This window comes from Ornithorhynchus anatinus, chromosome 1 (genome assembly GCF_004115215.2).
Source record: "Ornithorhynchus anatinus isolate Pmale09 chromosome 1, mOrnAna1.pri.v4, whole genome shotgun sequence".
Taxonomy (NCBI): domain Eukaryota; kingdom Metazoa; phylum Chordata; class Mammalia; order Monotremata; family Ornithorhynchidae; genus Ornithorhynchus; species Ornithorhynchus anatinus.
The window spans coordinates 62,672,566-62,690,608 of NC_041728.1; the positions used below are offsets into that span (position 1 = coordinate 62,672,566).

Genomic DNA, 18,043 nt, shown 5'->3' on the forward strand with positions numbered 1-18,043 from the left:
AAAGGGACCCTCCTCACCTCCAGCCTGGAAAGAGTCTCCCATTCTCTGGAAGCAGCCCTCTTTCTGTCATGAAGGAAGCGAAGCCTTCTCCCAGTGGCACGTGCCGAGTTCTAACCCAGGCCAGATAGAGTAGATGGAGCTAGTTTCCTGGGATTGAATTCTTGCCTCAGACAATGTAATAGCAGCAAGGACTTCTAAATCAGGGAATTATACCTCCAGCCCAGATGGGTGAGCTAAGGGGGAAGCACGTGTGGTCTGTGCTCCCGGTTAACAGGTGGGTTTTGGAGTTTCAGGACCAGTCAGAGATGCCGAAAACTCGATCTAGAAAGCTTGCAGCAGAGAGGGGGAAGTTTTACCATCCCTCAGGCTAATCTGTCTGTTGCCATTAGTCTGGTAACCTTCCCCACGCCCTCATCCTCCACCCTCCCACCTCTCTCTTGCTGGGTAATGAGATGCAGAGCTGAGGTCAGGTAAGAACCGACACTAACTTGTCCTTTGGCCACCTATGGGGGCTCACCTTCCTATCGGCTGCCTGGGCCAGAGCAAATCTGGGGAGACGGAAATCCCCACGGCATCGCTTCTGCGCTCAGGTCCGAGTTAAGTTCGGATTCCCTGGCAAAGGCAGAGCTGCGCGAAGGTGACCTGCACAGTCAGCCTCAGGTCAGTGCAACGTCTGCATCGTGGTGTCAGATTCAACTTTGAGCCGTCCTTTATTTCAGGTTGAAAATTCCCCAGACCTTTTCCACCTAAAAACCCCTGGTTCCATTTCTGGGCAGTCTGCAATTGCCTTGCTAAGATTCCCTAATTTTCCTCCCTGCCTCACTTCAGAACTACCACCAGGCACCCCACTCCTCAGATTGAACTCTCCCTTCTAAATCAATTCTATTTACCGAGTGCTTACTGTGTGCAGAGCACTGTCTGAAATGCTTGACAGAGTATAGTATAACAATAAAGAGCTACATTCCCCGCCCACAACGAGTTTACAGCCTAGAAGGTGAGTTTACAGGCTAGAGGGACAAAAAGCCCGGGATCCACCCACCCCCATCCTAGGTCAGGCCCGGGGTTTGGGCCCAGAGGGGTGGTGTCCTGTGTTGGTCACCCTCCCTGGACCCCTCCCTTCCCACCCCCAGGGGTTAGGGATAGAACACCCAAAGCTTGCACACCTGTCCCCTCTAGTGACCCATCCCAGACTCCTCATCTTTATAAATATCCTATCCCGCCCAGGCCCTCGGCATGAAAGGATCAGAACAGAACAGAAAAGGGACAAGATGCTTTTTTACCCGGTTTTCCCTCTGCTCTTGAGGAAGGGTTCGTCCAAGGTAGTCGGGTCATCCATAGACAGTCAGGGACATAGTTTCCACATGTCACGACAGACCACTTTGAATTTTAAAACCTCCCTCTTCTGCTTTATTGACAGGTAAATTGTTCAAAAATGTTCTCACAAATCAATAATTACAAAGACTCAGACTTACATTAAAAAAGTAAAAACCAGAACCACCCCCCTCCCCCCCCAAGCAGTAGTGTCCGGCTCCATCTGAGCCCCCCACCCCCTTATCGATAATCTGAGCAACGCGCACGCCCGGGGCGAACGCTTAATGGAACGGGATTAAACGTTGACGAGAACCCTCCGTTTAAACTAAAAATAAGTGCACGTCCTATACAGTGTTTCAGAAAAGAACATTAACCATGGTTGGATCGTTCTTAGCCCGTGAAAACCAAATTTTAAATAAGTGACATCCGACTGTCATCCAACAAGTTGGCCCACAAGGCACACTAGGGTGACAACGACAAACTGGATAGGCCAGCCATGGAATTAATTACAAGCTTTTAATGAAACGTGGTCACAAATCTTTGATTACTAAACGTATAATACATGGAAGCATGAGATTAAATATACACGCGGTCCCAAGGGAAATATACAGGAGTGTGTGGTGGCATCTTTCTACATGATCAACACTTCATAATCATGGGGTCTTCATGCAGGTGAGGATACAACGAAGGAGAAAGCAGCACCCTCGCTGACAGATTCCCTCCCATTCCACTTGGGAAGCTGAGAAACCGACCGACCGTTAGCATGAGGCCGTTGCCCCATCCGTTATGGGCTGCGAGGAACCTGGCTAGATAAAAGTGTAGTGTATCTTTACGTCAAAAGACGTAAAGCCATTTCTCCGCTGAGGGAAGCAGGACACAGAGAGTAAAACCGGTTTTCACAGTAGTAGTTACTGATGTCTAAAAAGCCCTGACCGTGGGTCACGATCGAAGAGGACGAAGCAGCAGATTAGCGGGGTTAGGGAAGAGGGGACGGGGGAGCGTTTCCGGTACGGCCTATATACAGGACTACAAAGTTGCTAGACGGTTGTTCTTTGCAGCCGGATGCGTAATGGCTAAATGAGTAAAAAGGCCACAAACAAACCCCAGCTTTCATCCGACTGCCCGGTTCTGGTGATGCCGGGAGCAACGGCGAGCTTCCTCTCATTCTCCTACGGTCTTAGGAAACGGGGACAAGGACATTCAGCTGAGGATGTAACCGGACCTGCCTGCACTTCCTACGCAGGGGTCGGTATTCTGTCTAAAAGGATTTCCTGCTCACGAGACATTACCTCATTCTATAGAAAAATAACATCGCGGATACCGTTTAGCATTAATGCTACCAGCAACTCTGGATCTCTCAGCATACGAACCGGATTATTTCTTGGTGGCCTTTAACGTTTCACCTATCGCAGCCAGGTAGAAATGAATGCATCACCACTGAGCGACGTTGCCTACCAGCCCGCGGCTCCCGTGATCGTTTCCCGAATCTCTCATCTAAGAGTCTGGATCTACAGCTGGTCTTGTGCAACACTAGAGTGGGGTCAAGCGGGCGGCTGGGCCCTATTGCAGGAGTTGGGCCGGCCCCGCCTGGGGCGGGACGGGGAGGTGCGGAGGAGAAGCTGGCGCCGGCTGGAGGGTTATGCGTCACAGCTCGACTGATCCAGCCCGTCTAGTGTGAGCTGACTCCTATGGGGGGAGTTGGGGCTGGGGGGACCACTCGGGTTGGAGCTGTTAGACGGAGTCGAGTGTTTGGTGGAATCCGAATCGGGCTGGGAAAAGAAAGAGAATCAACGTTAGCAGGGAGAGATGATAGTTTGCTGGATTCCTTGCAAGGAATACCAAAGGCCAGGACCTGACCCCATGGCCGCGGGGTGGGGGAAGTAGAAAGGACCCACTTCAGAACCCCACGTTATGGTTGACGCCTCCTAGCCCAGCCCGTCCAGGACTCTGTCGCCGATGGCGGCCCCAGGACCCTTGGAGAACTTGGGTGAGGGGGCCCTCCCTGAAACCCATCGGAGGAAGGAACGCCCCGCGGCAGAAAGTTTCCTTCCCTTTTCGGGTACGGGCATCCCTCACAGGAAGGGCAGGCTTTGGATGTGTTTCCCCCTCCTTTCCTCTCCTGGCCAGAAGCCTGCACAGACACTCCCGGGCCTCTCTCCTCATGGGAGTGGAGTCCTAGGCCAGGGAGCTGCCTCCCACTTTGCGAAGAAGCACATTCACACCCAGCCCTGGGGATTGGAGGCCTTGTGCTCTGGAGATAACCAAGTATCTCCAAGGGTCAGGTCCCCTGGCACTTATGCAAACTCAACAGAAGTGATGTTTCCTTAGAAACATTTAGAAAGTTTCCAGTAGAATATTTCTGTAAAGCCACAGTTGCAATTCTATCACAAAAAAGTACCCGATTTTCTGGCTGGCTTAAGGAAAGATGGCAACCCTGAGAAATGGCTGACCCGGGGTTTAGACGGGGGCCTGGTGGCCGAGAGGAAAACTGGGTGGAAAACTCTGAAGGGGCAAGACCATCACTAATCAGTGGCAGGGCCGAGCACCAGCAGGCAGCAGGGAGCTGGAGGCTCAAGTTCACTGTGGGCAGGAAATGTATCTGTTTATTATCATATTGTACTCTCCCAAGTGCTTAGTACAGTGCTCTGCACACAGTAAGTGCTTAATAAATACGACTGACTGACAAGCAGGTGGTGCAGCTGCTGCTGGACCGAGTCGCCACTACCTATCCACTCCATCCCTCCTTAGTAGTTTGGTTTGTGGCCAATTGTCACTACCTTGGAGGGCTGATAATATTGGGTCGGTAGGGAATTGGGAGTCCTGGATGGCAAAGATGAGTAAAATGCCAAGAGGCGCCATGTTAGGGTAAGAACTTCTTACCAGAAACCATAAAAGGAGTATCTGGTGATCCATAACAGGCAGTTTTGTTTTGGTTGTTTTTTTTGTGTTTTTTTTTTGAATGAAACTAGCCAGCCATGTCATTTGGAGTTAAAACTGGAGCTTTTGAATTTCACGAGACTCGTGAATTTTGGTGATCGAGGTTGCCGCAAGAGTGGTCGATGGGCTTCGTGGCTCCACCCTGGAGCAGCAGGCTACCTCCCACCCCTGATGGGCCCATGGTCATCTGCCTAGCAGTCTTCAGTCAGTTCAGCAATCAATCCCTCACCACCGTATAATCTTCCTTGAAGCCCCCTTGCTGCAGCTGAGGCTGAGGCCTTTCGGCTTTGCAAACAACCCCTTGCTGGAAAAGACCCTCTCCAGGGCATATATAGGGGAACCATCTTTCTATAAAATTACCTTATTTATCCAGATCATGCTTTGCCTGTTCTATATTTTATCTACCCCAATGCTTAGCACAGAGTTAGGAGGTAGTAAATACCATCGTTATGATTACTTTTATAAGACTGTACATTGTAACCCCTCCTCCCCGTCCCCCCCATTATGTACGTGTGGTGAACGAGACCCCTTTTTACCTCTCTATCGCCATCCTGGTCGGGATCTGACATACTTCTTAAAGGCATGGCCACTCCCAAATCCCCAGGCCCTAGAGGACAAGGACAGGTTAGCACTTCACAGCAGAAACACTGACATGACCCGAACTCACAAGAGCTGCAGCATTTCAGCTGGTACCTGAAGAGGGCCACGAAATGTAGGTTTTGTTCCTTGACGGCGGTTGTCGGGAGAGGTTGGTCGGGGGAGGGCCGGTCTTTTCGTCTTGCGAGGAAGGCAAAACGCTCTGCGGGAAGGAGAGGCAATCCTGTTAACGCGTCCAAAGCCTTTGCAGGGCCATTTGTTAATGGCTACCTTACTGGCCATTCCCACCGGTGACAATGGAGCAAATTCAGTGTTGAATCGGTAATTAAAAAAGTTGCCTGGGCTCACAGTAAGCAACGGTGAAAGGCTCCGGCCTCGTAATGTGAAATGGCGAGCTCGGAAACGATGGGGCTCGGGACTGGCCGGGCTACAGGTTTCGGGGCTGCTGACCACTAGGCCCACCAGTACCAGGGCTACTGATGGCGGCCCTGCCCCCGAGCAAGCACTGCCTTTTCAAAAGGTTATTTATTACTATAGGGGGCTCGGAGGACCACAGCAGCTAAAAGGTCTCTCTACAACAGGAGCAATTTATTCCCTTCTTATCAGCAAGACCAAGGTTACTGTTATTGACAAGTGAGGAAAGGCAAGATTGTTTTCTCTCCCTGTTAAAGGTGCATTCAAATTCCACGGATTTTTTTTGTTGTTGTTAAAGAAAGGGAGGGCAAAGAAACAATCATATTCATTTATATGGAACTTCCATTTAGGAAAAAAATTATGAGTCCCATTTCGTTTTTGTTGGGAAGTACTGATATTAACAAGACAATAACTGCAAATCTGAATATACTTAATAATAATGATGGTATTTGTTAGGTGCTTACTATGTGCCAAGCACTTTTCTAAGCACTGGGGTAGATACAAGGTAATCAGGTTGTCCCACATAGGACTCCCAGCCTTAATCCCCATTTTTTATTTTATTTTTTTATTTTTTAATTTTACAGAGGTTAAGTGACTGGCCCAGAGTCACACAGCTGATTTGTGGCGGAGTCAGGATTAGAACCTACGACCTGCGACTCCCAAGCCCGTGCTCTTTCGACTAAGCTGCACTGCTTCTCATGTGCTCTTCTCTAGTTGGTAGGCAGGGAACAGGTCTGCCAACTCTGTGGTATTGGACTCTCTCAAGCGCTCAGGAGAGTGCTCTGCACATAGTGAGCATTCAATAAATACCACTGATGATGATGTGGTCACAGACAAAAAATGGGAAGAAACAGGTGCTAATTTTCTTTCTGATGGACACTGAAGGCAAAGAGCTTCTTCTGCCCAGCAGACTAATCTCTAAAGGTTAACAGCTATTCCTAGGCCTGCTCCGGAAATGGCGGAGAGGCAGGAAGAGGAAGAAAGCAGAGGGAGGCCTTGGAGAGAGAAATGGTCATTCTGGAGAAAGGTTTCAGTAAAGCTAGGGGAGTGAGATAGGCTGCTCAAAGCTTGTGGAAGGAGGTATCAGAGCCGAGTGTCAGAGGATGAGGGGGAAGGAAATTCATTCTGTTATTCTACTTAGACAAACAAGAGAAGGAAGGAGAGAGACAGGTTATTTATAAAGCCCTATCCAGCGCCAGGCAGTGCACATTTCCCTATCTTTTCAGAAGCAGCTTTCCATTTGAAAAGGGAAATCCTCCTTGAGGAGGATTCAGAGCAGCAAGCACTGTACATTTACAGCTCCTTTCTTCTATGCATGGTCAGATAAGGGGCAAGCTGTGGAGATGCGTGCCAGACGGGCTGGGTTTACTGGATAGAGGCTCCCTGCAGCACATGCTCTCTCACAGACAGACACGCAGGCACACAGACCGTCGTGGCTTTATTTTACCAGAGGGAGGTCCATCAGAACTTGCATCCCATCTCCTGGTCCCATATGAGCCACGTGATTAAAGTTCGTTGGGTTCGATATCATTTTTGATCGTAGTTCTGGGTCTCTCAGCATCTCTCTGGGAAAAAAGAAAACGCAGTCAACTACTTGAAACTCCATATTCTGGCCCGGTCCGTTGAAATCAGCCCAACCCCGCTTTACGGATGTCTAGATTCTTGCCTCCTCTGCTGTAACCGCTCTTCCTCGGGAACCTTAAAGACAAATCGTCTTTTACTTCTGGTTCGAAGCATTTGCTTCTTGCTATTATCAGAAGTTTCGGGCACACTGAGCACAGCTCCTACAGGAAAAATAAATAATGCAGAGTAATTACCAGCTAGAGTGTGCACTCAAAATGGCACCCCACAGCATCTCTGGCATTGGTTTGAATCGAATGGGTTCAATCACAATACCTTAAATGAGGTCCTAAAGCGAACAGAGGACTACAGGTCTTCCTGCATTCTTTTGCCCTCTTCCCCAAGACTGCTTACCTGAAAACTTGTTCTTGAAGTATATTAGTCGGGTAGGCTCACAGTTAAGGAGATTCAGTGTGCCTTCTACGTTTAGTGGTCGGATCTGGATTGGAAATAAAAGGGCAACGTCCGTTACGCCGTCCATTTTCCAAACCTCGGCAAATCGATTCAGCTAATCTCTAAAGGAGAGTGGGATTCCTTACCCTGCGGAGACCAATAGTCTGAACCCATTCCATTGAATTAACATCAAAGACATCCACGCCATACTCACTGTACACTGTGACATAGGAAGAGTTGCAGCCTGATAAGGACAAAACCAAAAGAAGTCAAGATGTGACAGGATTTAAATACGGCAGAAACTTGAGAAACAGCGAAGATGAATAGCCAAAATTTTTTTGTTCAAAATTTGGAAGCCTTCAGAGATGACAGTGGGAGACTCGGGAGCTAGAAATCAGAGTGGGAGCTCCTCAGATTAGTATATTTGGAAGGAGCTGATCGGCGTGAAAAACGGTTTTCAAAAGATACACACTCCTCCTCACCCCTCTTCAGAACTGGAGCAGCTCCTTAAGTTCAATCCTAACTGCACACTGTAAAAATGCTCATTCACTCAGGCAGTGAAAGAAAAATTGCTGCCACAAATCTCTACCTCCCTGAGGATTTTCCTCAAAGACAGAACCCATACTTTAAACATCATCGAGGCCCTTGGTAAGATTCTCCTGAAAAAGCTAACTGCTCAAGTTAAGCTAAGTCTGAACCTGGCAATCCAGGGAAAGACAGGAGCAATTTTCCGCTTTCCAAAAATTGACATTCTCAGAAAAAAAAAGGGAAAGAAAAGAGAACTAGATAAAAAGAAGTGAAAAGTGCTTAAGGCAGGAAAATGAATTTTAAATGTCCTGCCAATCCTACAGTGGTTGGGTTGGGCAGGGAGTGTACCATATCTTGTGCCTTATCCTGTTAATCAGGCACAGGCAGTGCAGGCACTTTCAGGAATGAGTCAAAGGCCTAAGGGTATGGCTCAGTTTTTGTTTTCATTTTTTCAACTTTCTTCTTCTAGGTGAAAATTTCACTTCCATTATTCAGATCTCTGCCCACCGAAGAGAACTTTCCTTCCCAGGACTAGCCAACTTTCTTTTGAAGAGGGAACATCAATTATCTAGGCAAAACACTTCCAACGGAATTCATTTCCAATGGGCAGGGGCGGTGCTACTGGCTGTGCATAAGCAAACCTGAGGTAAACTCTTCAGAAAGTGAAATTACGTTTCGATCACAAGTCAGTCAAATTGGCGGAGGCGGGGTGGGGTGGAGGGGGAGGCATTTACAGAAGTCACAACAGACTTTCAAAGCTTTTCCGACCCAGTCACTGAGAAGTCGTGGTGGGAGCTCTTGGAAACGAAATTTACTGAAAAGGCATTCCCAGGCAGAAGGGTGCCTTCCAGGAGAACGGGACCCTGATCTACCCTGGATTTCCATTTTCTGGGGGGAAATTCCCTCCGGAATATGGCTGTGATCTCTGCTCTCAGGCCATTTCAGTTAAAACTTCATTATGGCTTCTTGAAGTGACAGCCCCTGCACCGCTGGGTGCAGATGCTAAGCGAGCGAAGCAGCCGCTCGAGGGCAACCCATTAGAGAGGGAGACACTAGTTCCAAATGGAACAGCTTCCAGCCTCCCTCCGCTCCTGCACGAGCAGGGACTTGGGAGGGGAACCCAAGGGCTCTGGACCAAGCGGCCTTCATAAGGAGCAGGAGGACCTGGTGAATTTTTTCCCCAGCCCAGGGTGGCCGACGCCTGAAGCCGGCCCTAGTCCTAGTCCCCAGTTTAGAGTCTGTGGCCCAGCCCTGCTTGGTTTGGCTACTCCTACAGTCCCTCTTAATCCGCTCCTGACCATGGGGTGAAGCTTGTGGTTTTGGTACCTGTGGTGATGCTGGGCTCCTCCTGTGAGGCTTTCACAACTGCACAGTAGCCCGCCAGACTACTGAGTGCCTTCCGGAGTAACCACTGGCAACAGAAATCGCTGCACCTGAGGCTCGGGTCCTCGCCTGGCCTGGCTGACCTCTCTCGGGTGCCCTCTGGACCTGGACCCGATTCGGATACCGTGGTCAGGGGCCCTGCTTGGACAAGGTCAGGGTTTTCCAGCCAATTCTGGCTGCTCTTTAAAGGGTGTCATTTTATGGGTTTTCTATTGGAACGTTTCTCCTTCAATCGAGGGTGTTTACTGAGTGCTTATGGGGTGCACAGCACTGTTCTAAGCACCTGGGAGAGGACTATAAAACGAAGTTAGTAGACACGTTCCCTGCCCACAGAGCTTCCAGTCAGAGAGAGACTGTATCCTTTTATATGTTCCCCAACTCACCCAACCCAGTCACTGCAGACGAAGCCACAAGATGTGGCTCTATAAACTGCTTTAAGGGCAGCACTTGAGGACACCGAGGGACGTGCTTCTTAGCTATTTCTCAGACCCCCGACTTGATATTATGAGCAGCAACAAGGAAGAGGACAAACCCCTTGGGGGTGGGGGGCAGGACGAGGAGGAGGAAGAGAGGGTGGGAGAACATCCAGAGGCATCAGAAACCCTGACTGGACCACTAATGGCTGTTGGAGGAGTGTGGAGAACCTGGGCCGACCTGAGAGGCGGATTACCTCTCCAAACTCTGAACTTCTTAAAATGGGAAGTTCCAGAGGTTGGTACCCTGAAAAAAGTGGGTCTCGCTATTAGGATCAAGCAGCACTAGCATGGTGATGATCTGAACACAGTGCTGTTGGCAGGCTGATTAAAGAGTACATTAAAAGTACATTTATCAAAACCAAGTAGAGAACCAGTTTTTCCTCGCGCCCACACCCTCACCATAGCTATTTTCAGTTTAGAATGTGCACCTAATTCTCAAAAACACCAAAGAGCACTCCAACAAACCCCCACATCTGACTGGTTGAGTATGTAGGTAGAGTTGTATGAGGGAATAAAGGAAATTAAAGGCATTTTAGAAGCGGGGTGAATACACCGGCTCTCGGTTCCTGCTTCGAACCCTTAGGTGCTGCATCGACCCAGTAAAACTAACAATGGAATCGAGCCTAAATGTTTTTTGGCTCTCCGGTTTCAAAAACCTGAAATGAACTCGCAGCTAATCAAGTTATTAATTTAAGGTCCTTAACAGCAAATGCTCTCATTTTCTATTCATTTAGTACCATTGTCCTAAAAATTATGGCTCTTTCAGTATGCCACTCTCATTGCTAAATAAGCAAACAATTTAAAGTTTTATTATATAGCAGACTGTGCAGCAGAGCCTCATAAACTAATGAATCCACTCATGGGCTATCCTATTAGAGCCTCTTTTTATTCATCACAAGCTTGGAACTGGCTCTCAAACAATATACTTCCTCCCTAAAGCAAAACATTGATATGTTAATTAATCCCTTTGAACCAAATTCAAATAGAGAGGCAGAATGGCTTAATGGAAAGAGCAAGGGCTTGGGAGTCTGAAACCCACTCTGCCACTTGTCTACTGTGCGACCTTGGGCAAGCCACTTCACCTCTCCATGCCTCAGTTACCTCATCTATAAAATGGAGATTAAGATTGCAAACCCCACGTGGGACAACCTGATTAGCTTGTATCTACCCCAGCGCTTAGAACAGTGCTCGGCACATTGTAAACGCTTAACAAACATCATCATCATCATCATCAAATTCAAAAATAATCAGTTCAACTATCCAGAAGTCAACACACATACAATCACTGGGAGAAAGATGAACATTGAGGAGAAGGGCTTTGGCTACCTCCCTTCGGAATGAGTCCTTTAAAAATCTAGAGAGCTGACTTTTACATTCCTCAAATATTTCTGGCTGTTTCGTATCTCTATTAAAAAAAATAAATCACTGGGCAACTGTTCTCTACGTGAGAAGAATAAACCTCCAGCCGACTTCTGCTGAAAATCTCCGGCAGGAGGGGTTCTTGCAGGATGTGGAAGAGAGGCCCGTGACCCCGAGGAGCGTGAGGCTCAGAGTGACTTGCCCCGCGCCTCAAGAAAAGGATGGGCAGAGCTGTGCTCTCCTTTCTACCCCACATCTCTACCAGCAGGAACTTCTACTGCGCAGGGAAGAGGAGAAACCGATCTTGGCGTTTCAACCTGAACTGGAGAAACTGTAAGACAAACCAGAGCAGAATAGAGAACACATGCTGATTTTTTGATGAGAAAAGCAGCAACAGGGATATGGCAACAGAAAAACATATACATACTACAGGCAACAGGAGTTGCAGGCCACATTAGCTCCTGCATGCGTGACCTCCGACCTTGTGAATCCACGTACAATCCCATATGGCTGAAGCAAAGCAGGTATTCCTCATTACTGAGCTCCACAGCACAGAGGGCATCAAAAGACTGCTGTGAGAGGAACATAAGCGAGGGGTCATTAGGATTTACCAGGTTCAGAGATTGTCCATCTCCCTGGATGTTCAACAGAGAGAACCCAGATGGGTGGCCAACACAGAGCTTGTCCTTGAACACTGCCATCCATTGTACATTTCCTGGGGTCAGAATCTCCGTGAACTTTTTGTGGAAAGGTTTAGTTCTGTGAATTTCATAGCAAAGAACCAGTCGCTTTACTGCCACGAACAGACACGTTGAGGCGCTCTTCTTCGGGGTTGCGGTGATTATAAACTGGCAGCCTTTAGTTTCCGGAAGCTTAATGTCAAAGTTGCCTTCGGATCCGTCGAAGGACGACCACGGATACAGGTGAACTTGATGGTTCCGCCCACAGGCGAGAATGATGATTTTCTCTCTGGGAGCAAGCTCTATCTGGTACACCTTCTTGCAATCAGCAGCTCGGACGATTACTGAAAGAGAACGCGCAGGGACTGCTTAGCGTCTAAATGATTCCTAGTTACATTAATCCCAAATTACCCTGGGGACAGAAGGCCGGAAAAGAAGAGCCTTCTTCGGACTGCTCTCCTTTTCTGAGGTAAACACAATAAAGGGCTAACGATATTCATTAAATGCTTCCTGTGTGCAGAGCACTGTACTAAGCGTGGAGAGAGAAAACACAGGTGGGAATTGGACAAAGTCCCTGTTCTTGGGGCGGGGTGGGTTGACAAAAGCTGTGGAAACGTATCAAATTCCAACCCGTTAGATATGTAATGCAGGCATGGAAATCCAGATTTTCTTTCTTCTCCACCCCCAAATGCAGTCAACAGCCAACAGTCAACTGCCCTTTAAAATCTCACTGGCAACTGTCCCCTTGGGGGGTGGGAGAGGGGAGAGAAGCAGCATCCGACCGTCATGCCCATTTGCAGCTAGCCAGAGAGTCAGTCCGTCAGTCGTACTTACTGAATGTTTACTGTGTGCAACGCACTGTACTAAGCTCGTGGGAGAGCACGGCAGACATTCCCTGCCCACATTAAGCTTACAGTTTAGAGGCGGAGACAGACAATATAAATAAATTACAGATATGAACATAAATACTGGGGGGAAGGGAGAGAGGATGAATAAAGGGAGCAAGTCAGGGTGATGCAGAAGGGAGTGGAAGAAAAGGAAAAAAGAGCTTAGTCAGGGAAGGCCTCTTGGAGGAGGCAGGCCTTCAAAGATGCTTTGAAGGTGGGGAGAGTAACTAACTCTCTGTCGGATATGAAGAAGGAGGGCATTCCGACCCAGAAGCAGGACACGAGAGCGAGAGGTTAGCTGTGAGACAGATGAGATCCGAGGTACAGTGAGAAGGTTGGCAGAGAGCCAGAGGGAGGGTGGGTTCAACTACAAACTGGAGACCTTCGTACAGAATCCACAGGCTCCCTGGGCAGATATGACAAGCACATTAAAGGCCCTTTGTAATGTAAAGTCTGAGGCCAAGGGCTTCTAAAATCCCCAGCAAAAAATAGTCAGACATTTCTCTAGCCCTGGGAGAGTGCCTGCAGGAGAGCTATGCTTGGGGCCCCTCAGTCAGGGCTCAGGGAAACAACCAAGAAGAACTCTGCAGTGACCTCATACTGCAGTTACTGTGGATGTTTGGTCTGGAGAGGGTCTAGGAGTGGTTCTGGTGTGGCTCCTCCCCATTCCCAAGGGCTAAGTAGCAGTTCCAGGCCTACGCTGACGGGCCCTAGCTTTGCTCCAAGATCCCCAGGTTTTCTGGCTCGGGCACGACCCAAGGCGACTTTCAGGCCACTGCTCCGTGGCTGAAACCAGGGCAGAATGGATTGTGAAGGGGCAAGGCCGGGGTATGGCAACAGGCCTTGCTGAAATCGATTCTGTGGTGCTCCCCAACTCTGGGCTAAACCACTGGGGTTTGTACAGCAAAGTGAAAGGAAATACAATCTGAAGCTACTCAGTCCAGAAAGATGTTCTTGTTCATTCTGGGGTGGAGGCTAACTCACTACACACACAGAACCCTGCCACCTCCCTCAAGGAAGGAACCCAAACCAATTTTGTTTGGGGATTTTTCACATGCTCACATGCAGTCCACCAAACAGTACAGGGGAGAAACACTTGACTTTCTTCTCAGGGAAGAATGAGATAACTCAGGCTGAGACGGGGACGCTCTCGGATTTCTCCTAACCCAACTGGGTCAAAAGAGCAAACAGGAAAGGAAGACTGATTTTGAGAAAGCCTGTATGATAGCACAGGGCTGACCGAGACAGAATAATTGAGCCGGCAACTGAACCGTGCAATCCTACCAGAAGCTATTTCATGTTATCTGACTGGGTGGGCACCTCAAGGACTATTCCTTTATTGGCTCAGGTAAAGTCTGGGGGTGAAATGGGGAAGTTCTCACCTTCCACTTAGTTAAGAGGAGGGCTTTGGGCAAGAGGAGCACTGAAACGCTCTTGCATGCTTTCCAGTAGCCTGACTTTCCTCTCAGGCCTAGGGTATTGGTTACTCACTTGAATAGATGGTCCTTAAAAGTCCCCCTAGTTCAGAGTGAGTGAGTGAGGGAGGGAGGGAGGGAGGGAGAGTGTGTGTGTGTGTGTGTGTGTGTGTGTGTGTGTGTGTGTGAATACAGGCGCTTTCTATCCCAAATCTGTCTGAGAAATAACCATTCAAGCATGAGCTAAATAAACCCCCCTTCCTTCCCCCACACCACGCCCCCGACCGCCGCCAGCAACATACCGTCACGGGTCACTTCTATCACATACAGCCCTTCTTCTGTACCGACAGCTATCCTATCCCGATCTGGATAAAAGAAGAGGGTGACGAATGAGAAGAACCGTGAAAAACGGGGACTGTACGTTAAAAACCAAAATGTTGGCTTTTGGTCAGATTACCACGAAGCCTAGGCAAAAGTAACTTAAGGTCTAAAATAGCTTGTGCTTTCCTAACGATTGGCTTTCTTTTTTTCAAATAAAGGTCTACGTGTTACAGCAGTGGCAAACATTCTGCTTTGCAGATGTAGGTATGTGTGGCTGTGTACAGCACCATCCTTGGGGTTTGCAGGAGACGCTTCGGTGTTGACGCACACCCACGGGGGCTGAGTTTGGCTGCAGAGGCTGATCCCGGACAGACCGTCCTGACCAAACCACGCAAAGCTGTATGAAAGCACGCACTGGTTTAAACAGTCTTCCCCATAAGCATACCGATTATAGCAGCAGTTACAATAGTTTTAATCAGAGGCAATGTGCTGTCATAGGCTTCTTGTGGAATATGTACAACTTGGTTTTTCAGTCTGTTTTTCTGCAGAATTGACTGTAGCCCCTCTAGGATTCCAACCCACTTCCTCTTTTCGTTCTCGTTTTCTGTCAGGATCAGCAGTGAACTAGTCTTAGAAGGTGATCCTAAGAGAGAGGTTGTCACCTTAAAAAGAACAAAACAAAAAACCAGCTTATAAGACATCAAATTAGACTGAATACAGACAAGCTAAAAGGTCCTACTACAAAAAAAGTATTTGATTTGACAGTGGATCATTTCCAAAGAGCAGAAATCTTATTTTTCCCCAAGCGGCACAAACGGATCCAACTACGTTCTGTAGAATACGACCCTTTTCTACTTTGAGCTAAAATGCCATTTTAATTTTTTTTTTCCTTTTTAGTCAAGGGTTTGGCAAAAATGAAGTCTCCTAGGCCACTTTCCTTCAAGCCTTCCCCTCAGGTTTTCATACCAAATACATAACAAGGTAACTACAACATTAACCCAGACACGGCTGTGAGAAATCCCATTAATTCACTAGCATTTAGGTTCCTTGTGAATTTGGTGTGGTAGCATATTTTGAGAATGTTTATTTCGGTGAAAGCAGTGGTAACGGAGTCTCAGATTCTGTCAAGGGAGACAATACTCTTTATGGAGAAGCACTTAATTTCAATTCAAACGATATTGCCAATGGGGTGAAATCTTCCCTAAGCACTCATTATGAGAACCTGGATCGTTTTGCTTGCTGTTTAGTTGTGAAATGATTACAATTCGCTTTCTGCATTAGGGACTTTAGTGGTCTCTGAATGGAGAAAAGGGATTCGATACCAAACGTGATTCAGAGACTTCGTTGGCAAATTTGGCACTCGACTGAGTTGAAAAAAAATCACACTGTGAAGTATGGCAAAATGCTCTAATTGTTAAAGAAAGAAAAGTGTCAACCCCATCCCCAGATTTCTTTCAGAACGAAATGCTCAATGAAAGGTCAAATAAGGAGAAAGCACAGAGTAATCTGAGATGCAAACCACGTAGGAAAGTGGTGTACAGGAGTGATTTGAAAAGAGACAAGAGGAGCTGTGAGGTGGCGAAATGGAGGTTTGCTTCAGATGCCGGGAGCTGCACAGAAGGTTCCACACCAACAGTGATAAGGCTGTGAGAAAAGAGAGAGGAAGCGGCTGCTAGGTGGTGGTGTTGGTGATGGTGGTGATGATGGAAAGCGGGATGGACACACGCAAGGTGCACAAGGAATCTGGAGCAAGAAAGGAAGGTTGGAAAATCAGATCTCTTTTAACAAAGCAATAAATGAAGCATTAAAATGCCAAAACTTCAATGAGGTGGGTTTAATCACATTTCCCAAGTTGGAGAAAACATAACTGTTTAGAAATGTGTTGAAACACCTTCTCTTGTTAGAAAACTTCTGGAAAAAGCTTCTAAAATGTACATTTGTCAGCCAGTCTGTGATCACTTTCTACAGTGAGAAAAAGAATCACACTTGGAACTATCTCTTAAAATCAGAAGAAAGTATAATGACCATACCCTGAATATACAAGGGATGTCCCGGCGGGTAGCATGTATTACATCTGATGCTAGGACAGAGCTTACAGAAAAATCTTCATCTCTGCAAGAAACAGAAAAGTAGGACAATTTGACTTTCTCGGGAAAGAGGAGGCACATTCTCTTTCTGATTATTTTTATGTACTTTACTTTCTTTTCTGGAAAGGGTCATTTATTTTTTGAACCCACAGAATATACTAGAAGAGGTAAACTCTTGTCAGTTTAAGCATAAATTGGCAATAAATGACATCCAAGCTGTTGCTTCATGGATGTTTTGGACACATTCTATTCCAAGCAGCCCTTAACTACTCCATTATGAGCTAACCACCAAATACCCATTGGGTCTGTATCTCTGGCAGGCACAGGGCATTCTAGGACACGCGTGGGAGAATTGCATCCAACTGACCAAATAGGAGAGCAAACACCTGGGCTAGGAAAAGGCAAGGGGAGGGAGGTTTCGATAACTGCTAACTTCCCAGGTCAAGTATCTGGGGCCGACAGTTCCTTCCACTGCCCTACCTCAGAGGTAGACCTGGATCAAGATATGGATACTCCAGAATCTCTATTTTGAGGGAAAAAATGCTCTCTTTATCCTTAGAGCAACTGGACAAGCATAACGTTCTCATTTCAGTAAGTTCAGCCCACTTCTTTACATCACTTCCTCTGGTTTCTTGCCTGCAGAGAACTCTTTTCCACATGTTCATCTGGTCATTTCTCCCCCAAAAGCATTTGAGGAAGAGAAGCTATAAATTTTAAATGATGGAGTTTTAATCTTTTTTGTTTACAATTACAAAAAATAAATATGAAATGACAGAATATGGCTGCCGCCAAGTAATAATTTCCCATTTTGATTAGAAAATTATCTGTATAAACAAAAACAGCATTTGTATTTGAGTTTCTCTCATCCTGGGCCTGCCATTTGCCGGTTGTGTGACACTGGGCATGTCATTTAACTCTTCTGCACCTCGGTTTCCTCATTTGCAAATGGGGATTATAAAAAAAAAATCTATTCTCTCTTTCTCTTAAACACTACGAGCCTCATGTGGGACAGGGATGGTATCCAATCTGATTTATCTTGAATCTACCCCAGGGCTTAGCACACAGTGCTTAATAAATACTATAATATTTTTAAGCAATTAAGAAAACAAACCTGAGATCTAAAACTTGGCTTGCAACAACTCCAGGCTGGGTAGATTTTCCTTCGGGTAAATCATATAAGAAGAGTTTACAGTCACAGACAACTGCATATGCTCTCTGCCATCCTTTCTTCACCCCTGTAGGTTTTGGAACCTGCTCAGAAATATTTGATTACATATTTTAAGGTTTACTTATAATGCATATTTGGACCACAGACAGTACATTTTCTGATTCTCATTTTCCAATGTGAATCCTCCTGTGAAAATAACAACAAATCCTTTTCATTTTGCTTCTCAGTTTACATTTACACAAAAGATCCAGAAGGCTAGAATTCAGTGAGGTTAAGAACAACTCATTTTTAATGATGCCTCAATAGGCCTTTTTGTGATTCGCTGGGAAGAAAGAGATCCTATGTTTTCATTCCTCTATTTGAGCACTCCCTCCCTTCCGCTTACTGAATGCTGTGTGGGACACAGAGATTGTGCCCCATCGGATTACCTTGTACTTACCCTGATGCTTAGCATATAGAAATGCCCT

General features: G+C 47.0%; 1 protein-coding gene across 4 annotated transcripts in view; it reads right to left on the reverse strand.

Moving 5' to 3' along the window:
- Positions 1 to 1,378: 1,378 nt before the first annotated feature.
- The window catches only part of CDC42BPB (CDC42 binding protein kinase beta), a 99,682-nt gene continuing 83,017 nt past the window's right edge, over positions 1,379 to 18,043 (reverse strand). For 2 of the 4 annotated variants that reach the window (XM_029070789.2, XM_029070798.2), the window contains 12 exons: positions 17,520 to 17,659; positions 16,352 to 16,433; positions 14,767 to 14,983; positions 14,303 to 14,365; positions 11,446 to 12,042; positions 7,419 to 7,516; positions 7,234 to 7,318; positions 6,926 to 7,043; positions 6,707 to 6,824; positions 4,942 to 5,047; positions 4,785 to 4,855; positions 1,379 to 3,080 (listed from right to left, as the gene is read on the reverse strand). In XM_029070789.2, the coding sequence (XP_028926622.1) occupies positions 2,949 to 3,080; positions 4,785 to 4,855; positions 4,942 to 5,047; positions 6,707 to 6,824; positions 6,926 to 7,043; positions 7,234 to 7,318; positions 7,419 to 7,516; positions 11,446 to 12,042; positions 14,303 to 14,365; positions 14,767 to 14,983; positions 16,352 to 16,433; positions 17,520 to 17,659 (1,827 nt within the window). In that variant the 3' untranslated portion in view covers positions 1,379 to 2,948. Of the gene's footprint in view, positions 3,081 to 4,784; positions 4,856 to 4,941; positions 5,048 to 6,706; positions 6,825 to 6,925; positions 7,044 to 7,233; positions 7,319 to 7,418; positions 7,517 to 11,445; positions 12,043 to 14,302; positions 14,366 to 14,766; positions 14,984 to 16,351; positions 16,434 to 17,519; positions 17,660 to 18,043 lie in introns of those variants that run through there. The other 2 variants (XM_029070807.2, XR_003761537.2) reach the window with 2 other exon arrangements.